At 42.9% G+C, this 9,494-nt stretch overlaps 1 protein-coding gene across 1 annotated transcript in view; it reads right to left on the bottom strand.

The window, feature by feature from the left end:
• Dsg2 (desmoglein 2) overlaps nucleotides 1–9,494 on the bottom strand; it is a 49,775-nt gene that overhangs the window by 29,383 nt on the left and 10,898 nt on the right. The window contains exons 2-3 of the mRNA XM_021150453.2: nucleotides 4,366–4,401; nucleotides 2,815–2,949 (exon numbers count right to left, since the gene is read on the bottom strand). Coding sequence (XP_021006112.1) covers nucleotides 2,815–2,949; nucleotides 4,366–4,401 — 171 coding nt within the window. The remainder of the gene's footprint in view (nucleotides 1–2,814; nucleotides 2,950–4,365; nucleotides 4,402–9,494) is intronic.

Raw genomic sequence — 9,494 nt, 5'->3', positions numbered from 1 at the left:
TTCTACATGTTAACAACCAGTTGTGCCAGCACCATTTGTTGAAAATGCTGTCTTTCTTCCACTGGATGTTTTTAGCTCCCTTGTCGAAGATCAAGTGCCGTAGGTGTGTGGATTCATTTCTGGGTCTTCAATTCTATTCCATTGGTCTATTTGTCTGTCACTATACCAGTACGTAAAGTACTTTTAAAGGTGTATTTTATGTAGTGGGATGGGGGTGGGGAAGTTTGTGCCTGTGAGTGCAGAGTCCTGCAGAGGCCAGAGGGAGGCATCAGATCTCCTGGAGCTGTAGTTACAGGCAGTGGTGAGTTACATGAGGTGGTGGGAACCAAACTCAGGCCCTCTGCAAGTGCAGCATGCCCTCCTCCACAAAGGAGCCACCTCTCCAGGCCCTTGCTTTTTGTGAAAGTTTTACTTTAATGACTTGTGTAATTAAGATTAATATGAACAGCAAACACTTGTTACACTCTTAAGTGTCAGTTTGTTTTATGAAAACCTATTAGAAAAACCAACAACTGAGATAGCAAAGCAAAGACAGTGGCAAGCAAAGTCCAACCAAAACAGTGCCCGTTTCACATGCTGCACTGTGGAGCCACGGTGAAAGTCTAGATTTTAGGTTTTCTATAAACCGTGTGGTTGGGGCTGAAGACGTGGCTCAGTGGTTAAGAGCATTGGCTGCTCTTGCAGAGGACTTGGGTTAGGTTCCCAGCACCCACATGGTGGCTCACAAGTGTCTGTAACTTCAGGTCCAGGGGATCCAATGCCCTCTTCTAGCTTCTGTTTGACATTGCACACATGTGGTAAACACACATTCATGTGGGAAACCACTAAATACACATAAAATAAAGATAAAAACAAGTGGTTATGTTTAAAAAATAAAATAATAAAAGACACGGTGCTAGATAAATGAAACAATTGTCTTTGATTCTATAGCTGTATTTCTCTTATAGACGCCCTTCGCATATACGATTGGAAAGTTGAAGATCAACCTTGGATGCAGGTGAGTTGACATCTATATGATGTTTACTGAACAGCCCCTGCACATGCAGGACACAGACAGGACTGAGCCCTAAGGACTAAGACCCCTGTGGAGCTTCTATGCTAATGAGGGAGGCAGATAACAAGCTGGCAGTGTCTGGCCAATGTCTAGCAGTCAAATATGCTGTAAGCCAAATTCTCACAGGATAACAGGACAGAGAGAAAAGAGACTGAGGTGGAGAGGAGGTGGCACTTGAGCAGAGATGCAATGATAGGAGGAGGGGACAGTGAGTGCTTAAGGTAGATGGCAGTAGGAGTGAACTGTGGCCAACTCAGAGGATGCAGCAAAATAGGGGGTGGGAATCTAGGACAGAGAAAGGCCAAGGCCAGCAGTCCTGTGAGCTCCCACAGACCATGTTGGGGGCTGTTTATCTTTTCAGAAGTTTGCTCTTGCTAACTGCAGAGAAAGGGCTTCGTGTGGGTGAGGATTTGACAAGCGTGAAATCAGGAAGATGGGTGAAAGGGCGAGATGATCCGGACTCAGGCATAGGGACTGAAGAGACGAGGGTGGCTTGTGCTGTATTTTGGGGTAAAATGGATATTAATTGCTAGAGGATTTTTGCTTTTCTGTTTTCTTTTAAACTTTCCATTGTGGATAGGAGCAGGGTCCATGAGTTCCGTGCTTCCTGAGGGGCTCAGGACTGTTTATGATTGCTGGAGGAGATGGTGTCTTCTAATGGTGTAGTCACTGCGGACAGTGTAGGAAGAGGGAGCCAGAGGGTGGAGGGGCGGGAATAACAAACACTACAGATATGTGTAAAGCTGTTCAAACAGAAAGGATGTTTAGTAAGATGCTGAGCTGATGACCTAAGTGCAGTCCTGGAACACACATGGCAGAGGGAGAGACACTCTCACTGTTGTTCTCTGACCTCCACACGAGTGTGAAGCCTCCCCACTAAACCAATCTGAAAATAATAAATAAACACAGCAAAAAGGAAGAAAGAAAAAAGAAAGAAAGAAAACATAGTCCTGTTTTTCTCAACCACCCTAGTGCTGCGACCCTTTAATCCAGTTCCTCATGTTGTGGTGACCCCAACCATAAAATTCTTTTATTGCTAATTCACAACTGTAATTTTGTTACTGCTATAAATTATAATGTAAATATCTGTGTTTTCTGATGGCCTTAGGCCACACCTGTGAAAGGGTCATTCAACAATCCCACACCACTGACCTAGATGGAATTACAGTGCTAGTCACGGAATTGGTCAGAATATAAAGAACAGATTTAAATAGATCAATACGAGGGGTTGCAGATCCAGGTTTGTACAGCTAACTTCACTTTGGGATTTAGAACACTCCATGTTAGTACTGCCATGGACTTTATTTGAAAATTGGAGTCCTCTTGGGGGGTAAAGAGAGCTGTGAATCACTAATTCTAAAAGACAGGCATACAGGGCTGTCCCAAGCCGAGAAGGACATATTGTCATAGTCACACTTCCTCAGACCTCAGTTCCTGGGCGCTGCTTGTTTTTAATGATATTATCCTTTTTTTTTTTTAATATTGTAAGGTTTTTTATTAGACTAAGATTAACACATATCAGATTCCTCAAGTTGTAGCTGAGCCAACTCCTAAAATCATTATTACTGATGCTGTGTCTTCTGCATTTTCTGTTAAAAGGTAAGCTCCAGGGCACTTTCAAACACATCCTGAGTATTCTAAAACCTTGCATGTACATCACCAGATTCTCTTTATTTTGGAAAGTGGACCTAATAATTTTTATATGCCACAGCCTTAGCCACCCCGCCAACACCCTTGCCACATTCTTCTGTAGCTGCTACCTTGGCAATCGGGTTCTTTCTGGACAGGTCTTCTCCCTCCCGCAGAGCCACAGGGGCAGTGATCCAGGCCCTCTTTTGACGAACCAAGTGAGTGTGCTTAGGGAATGGTTTGCCTTCTCTTCTTGCGCTGAAGACCTGTTAACACAATTACCTTGAGTTATCACATACCCAAAGCTTTGGGGAGACATTTGGTAATTTCCTATACTTAAAAGTAGTGTACACATTAAAGTATAAGTTAAAATAAACCCGGTTCAAAAACAAAATAGTGCAAAACAACATACATTTTCAAACTTTTAAAACATTTATTTAATTTTTATTTTATGTGCATTACTACGAGGGTGTCAGATCTCCTGGAACTGGAGCTACAGACAGTCGTGAGCTGCCGTGTGGGTGCTGGGACCTGAACCGGGGTCCTTTGGAAGAGCAGCCAGTGCTCTTAACCACTGAGCCATCTCTTAAGCCTCCCACATCTTGAAGTTTTTGAAGCTTCACTTTTACAAAGGAAATGTATGCATTCTACTAAACTCCACAGGCACATGAGGAATGGCCTCCGAGATGTTAATGTGGCAGGGTTTGCTCTCCATAGAACAGATTTCCAAAGTGAGGCTGACAAAAGGCAGACAAACACCCTAGCCTCTCACAGGCTAGAGACAACACCAGTCAAGGGCTTCTCTTTCTCACTAGCTGACAACTGATATTCACTTTCTGTGATGGTTTTGGGCTGAAGATACACACCTGCGGGTGTTGGGACTTACTCTTCAGAAACCACTGATATAAATTAGAGTCTTCCAGGCAAGGTTGTGCTTGCTGGGATTTTAGAAATGGCTCTGTGCCAGCCAGTTCTTCCACCCTTCTACCCGTATTGTTACACTAAGTAAAGGTGTGCTTTATTTTCAGATATTTATGCTGTCATTCATTTTTATTTGTTTCTATATGATTTTTTCTCAATATAATATGATTATAATTTAAAACATTTTATCAATTACAAATTTTCATGTACTTTATTTTGATCATGTTTCCCCCTCCCTCACCTCCTCTCATATCCTCCCCACTTCCTAACCTCCCAACTTCATGTTCTCTCTCTCTCTCTCTCTCTCTCTCTCTCTGTCTTGCTTTCTCTCTGACTCATGCTAAGAAACAGATCATTAAAACTTATAATGTAAAGCTGGAGAAGTCCTATTCTTTACTAAGTCCTTGTTAATGGCTCAGGGAAAACCTTCCATGATCTCCAAGTTCATACTCACGAGTGAAAGAGCTTTCAGCTTACTACATTGACCAGGTTGGCTTCCAACTGACACAGAGACCCACCTGCCACTGTCTCCTGAGTGATATAGAACCAAAGAAATGAGCTATACCAAGCCTGGCAAGACATTGATTGACTGACTGATAAAATATGTATTGAGCATTCCTTGATGTGTGTTCCTCTGTGCTTATTTAAATGGGAAGGTCCAGGTTTAAGGCAGTGTAGATTTCCAATTTAGTAAGGCACAGTTAATTTGTTCACCAAAAAACTAAGGTACTGAGTCCCCCAAATCCCCCTTAGTTCCTCACCTCTAAGTGAAGTCCATTTCCAAAGTCCAAGCAGACCTAAAGAACAAAATTATAGACATTAAAAACAAGAGAAACTAACATCAAGTTTTGGGAAAGGAAACAAATTGTAATGTTCTCCCTTGCCTTTCAAAAACCAGATTCAGAGGGCAGAATCTACCTCCTTCTTCAGTCCACAAAGTCTCCTTCAGAGAGCAGCTAGTAATTAACATATGTGTGTGTGTATTATAAGTGTATACACAGACAGACACACACACACATACATGCATTTACATATATACAATTTATATATATATGTGTGTGCATATCACATATGTATGAGATAGCATATACATTCATACATATGTATATGATATATGGGAGGCCATGCACAGGATGAAGAACCTAAGAGACTCTTTTCATGTGGTGCCTGGAGATTGATCTCAGGTTGTCAGATGTGGTAGCAAGTGCCTTTACCTGCTGAGCCATCTTGCTGCCCTGAGACCAATTAGTATTTTAACAAGCAAATATGTCTAGGGATGTGGCTCGGGGGTAAAGGTACGTGCTGTGCAAACCTGGCTACTCTGAAGTCCTGTGAGTATCTGCAAAGCCAGCACTCCTGGATGAGTGAGAAGGGAGATGGGAGGCAGGGTCGGGGGAATCTCCCAGAAGCTGGGTGCTGGCCTGTCATGGTAAAACAGTAAGAGAACCTGCCTCAGCTAGTGAGGATTGATTCCCAAAATTTGTCCTGAAACTCACATGCAAAATGCATAAACAAAAATTAAAAACAAAATTGTTTGCCTCTTGACACCTTAGACCTCTTCAGGCCATTTTCTCCTCACCCTGTGTCTTTACCTCATGCTCACAGGGGCCTGGGTACCCTTCCTCAGAGCTGTGCAAACGTTTGCTCCATTCAGACTACAAACTACGCTCATTGTAACTGTGTCTCCTTCACTGTGCCCCCACCATTGGCATCTCGAACTTCCAAACCCGGGAGTCATGATGACTTGGGACTGAGTCACACTGGACAGAGAAGTCATGTATAATCTGAGACTCCTCCCTCCTCTTTCCCCAGACAAGACTTGCCCTTTTCTAACTTAACTACCAACTGTGTACTTCGGTTGCCACTCTTTCTCATCCACACTCATCATTGTTGGGAATCCCGGTTGTTTGGCTAAGCTTCTAGTTACACATGTTCATTCTATGTGCACTGGCTAGCCAGACAGACTTTGTACCTTCTTTGTGCCAGCTAACACTGCTTTGTACCCCTGTACCACTAACTCCAAACTGGAAGTAGTTTGCGAGGATGGTCTTCACTTCTCCATGTATGTATGAGTTCTCTGTAATATGTCCTCAGCCTGAATTTCTGTAGCCTTGTTTGCCTTTCCCATGTTAGGAAATAGATCCATGGAGTCCATTCGAGGTGGGAATTAAGCTTTCTCTGAGAATTTGTTCTGACAGCCTCCATATTGCCTTGAAGGGTTCCTTGTGGAGTCTGTTCTTCCTTGTGCAGTCTGCTCTTCCTTGTGCAGTCTGCTCTTCCTTGTGGAGTCTGCTCTTTCTGTGGATACTTAGCTCCCCCTTCCCTTCTTGCCTCATCTAAAAGAAACTCAAGGTCAGTTGATATTGCAGCTCTAGGGTGACTGGCTGGGCAGATAGAAGCTTTGGTGGTTTGCATGAGATGTCTGCCATAAGTCTCTGGCATCTAAACACTTGGTCCCCAGTTGGTGACTGTTTGGTCAGGATTAGGAGGTGTAGTCTTGCTGGAGCAAGTATGTCAGGGGTTGGGGGTGGGACTCAGATTTTGAGGTTTAGAAAGGATAGATGCTGTTTTGAGTTAGCTCTCTGAGCCTCCTGATTGAGGTTTGTGATGCGAGCTTGACTTGAGGTGTTCTAGTTGCCTGCCACCTGTGACCTCCACTCTGCCCTCATGGATTCTAACCTTGAGCCCCAAGTAGATTCTCTTGTATAACTTGCCTTGGTTATGATGTCTTTGCAAATAGAAAAGTTAACTTACGGCAGCCTCAGACAATTATCTATGGACTAGGTTATAGCTATTATTTCTTACTTTTTAAAAATATTACTTTAACTAAGCAAGATGTGCTCTAAAATTTTATATTCTCAGTAACACAGTGGCTGTTATTTCAACACCATGTTGAAATAAGTTTCGTGGCTAGGAATTTTTGATTATTGCCTGCATCTAAGATGGCTCAGAGTCAATCAGCCCAGACAGTCTCAAATTAATCCTTCCTTTCTGCCTTCTACCAATCTCTCTTTGATAATTATATGGGCAATTTACCATTTCCCTTTAAAAGATTTTTATTTGTGTGTATATGCGCATGCTCAAGTGCTGATGCCTGGAGGCCAGAAGGAAGGGGTCAGAGTCGCTCGGGGTTAGAGTTAGAAGTAGTGCTGGAGACTGAACCCAGCCAGGTTCTTTGCCAGGGCAGCACGCACTCTTCCTCTTGGGTCATCTCTTCAGTCTCCCATTTTTATTCTCCTCTAGAATCTCGTTAGCCCTAGCAAAAAGGGCATAATTAAACGTTACTATCACTATATTATTCTGACCAAGTTGCATATATTTTACTTGATAAAAGGAAGTGATGTATTACTCAATTCATCACGTGAGCATTCGTAGTGACGTACTGAAATCTGTTTCCTAGATGATTGCTTAGAAATACAGATTAGGGGCTGGAGAGATGGCTCAGTGGTTAAGAGCACCGACTGCTCTTCCAAAGGTCCTGAGTTCAAATCCCAGCAACCACATGGTGGCTCGCAACCACCTGTAATGGGACCTGACGCCCTCTTCTGGTGCATCTGAAGACACCTACAGTGTACTTAGATATAATAATTAATAAATCTTAAAAAAAAAGAAATACAGGTTAGATGGAAATAAGGCATACCCAGGTATGGAAACAGACATCTCATGGGAGAGCAGCCGTGACTCACTTTTCTTAGAAGGAACTTGATGACAGATAATGTCACATGCAACGCCTGGATGAAAAGTCGGCTTCTATGTATTTAGCCAAAATAAGGTTTTTAGATGAATCAGAAAAAAATCCTTCAAGAGCTTCCTCACTCCATAAAAGTTTAATCAAATCTACTATTGGATCTTGTGCCTCACATAAAAATTGGCCTTCCTGGTAAGGAGCAAAAAACCAAAACAAAACATTCAGCAGCAAGGAAGGCCAAATAGCACTGAGAAAATGCAAACAGTGTACCCGCTGTTCTCAAGTTCAGTAACATGAGAAAGGCTTTCCTGTTTTGAGGCTATTTTGATAAATGTCACCAGGACTCTGGAGGACTGGGTTTAGCTGGCTGACCTCTGCTCCTGGCTGACAGGTTCTCTGAAATCTTCTTGTTCCACTGCTGGTGACCTTGAACTGTCTTCTGTGGGCCTATGTTTCCATGGTGGTTGACCCTTAACTTTCAACATCTCAGACTAATATCTTCTACTGAATACTGAGTACAGGAAGTAATCTCAAATGCTGTCTCAACTTCATTGCATGATGATGGTGTAATACTTCCATTCTAGTAGAGATGTCTAGGGAGGGTGAGCAGTATAGTCAATGGGAGAGTTTTAGGTTCCATACAGGGCTAATCTAGCATGGCAGGTTGTTCTTTAAATTCAGATCCTCTCTGTGTTGGCTAATATTGTCAAGTTGACAGGATCTATCACCCAGGAGACACACCTCTGAGAATGTCTGTGTTTCTAGACTGGGTAATTAGGGTGGGATAATTTACCCTCATTTGAACGGCAGCGTTTCATTGGCTATGGTGTCTGACTGAATAAAAGGAGAATGGAGTTGAGCTCCAGCATCCACCCCTCTAGGGCCTCCCACCTGCAAATGCAGCATTGTAGCCAACAGCTTCAACCTCTTGCCTCCAGAGCCTCCCTCTGTGGGGGCTGTACTCTCAGACTGTATGACTCTCAGAGTCAACCTGCTATTCTAGATGTGTGTGTGTGTGTGTTTATGTATGTGTGTGTGTTAGCAATAAGAAAAGTAACTCCTATTAACTTACAAAACCTTTCTAGAACATTCTCACTCCACTTGTCTAACCATGAAAAATGCTCCAAAAATTCTCTTCTTTCTTTCTTTCTTTCTTTCTTTCTTTCTTTCTTTCTTTCTTTCTTTCTTTCTTTCTTTCTTTCTTTCTTTTGTTTTTCGAGACAGGGTTTCTCTGTATAGCCCTGACTGTCCTGGAACTCACTTTGTAGACCAGGCTGGTCTCGAACTCAGAAATCCACCTGCCTCTGCCTCCTGAGTGCTGGGATTAAAGGTGTGCGCCACCACGCCCGGCTTCCAAAATTCATTGTTTCTCCTTTGGGCTATATAGAAGGTCGAATCAGGCATCAGGTTGAGGCTCCTTGGCTCTGCTCAAATCCATTCATAAAATGGGTTCAACTTTGGGTGAATTAACAAGTAACCAAGATGAGATACAACGAGCACTGGATGTCACTGGTTTGTTTCTTCTGGTCACATGTCCTGTCTCCCTGTCTGTATCTACAGAGCTGGAAATCTGGCTCCTGGATGGGTTGGAAGAAGGTTCCAGAGGGTTTCTCTGGTCACAAAGTCTTACATGGCTGGCAGAGTTTGGGACTTGGTGATGTCTGGAGCCCCATGGTTTTGAAGTACTTCTTTGACAATTCTGATGTGGACCATATTTATACTGGAATTTAACATGCCATACAGTCTTCTTAAGCTTTTTTTTATTTTAATTTTTATGGAGAGAGGTTAGTCTTTCTTTGTATTTCTTACTTTATAGGTAAATGTTACAACTTAGTTAAAAAATACTAACTTTGGGCCAGTGGGATGGCTCAGTGGGTAAAGGTATTTGTTGTGCAAGCCTTCTAACTTGGATTCAATGCCTGGAACCCAGGTAAAAGAGGAAGGAGAAAACTCACTTCATAAGGTGGTTCACTAACTTCCACATGTATGTCATTACATGTGTGCTCCCCAATGATGATGATGATAATAATTAATAATAATCAGAATAAATAAAAAGTCCCACCAGGCATGGTGGCACAAGCCTTTTATCCCAGCACTCTGGAGGTCGAGGGAGGAGGATCCCTGTGAGTCTGGGGCCAGCCTGGTGTATATAATGAGGGGCCAGCCTGGTGTATATAGTGAGGGACCAGCCTGGTGTATATA

This window comes from Mus caroli, chromosome 18 (genome assembly GCF_900094665.2).
Source record: "Mus caroli chromosome 18, CAROLI_EIJ_v1.1, whole genome shotgun sequence".
Classification (NCBI taxonomy): Eukaryota; Metazoa; Chordata; class Mammalia; order Rodentia; family Muridae; genus Mus; species Mus caroli.
The sequence above is the reverse complement of the archived record's forward strand: the minus strand, read 5'-3'. Positions and strand labels throughout refer to the sequence as shown.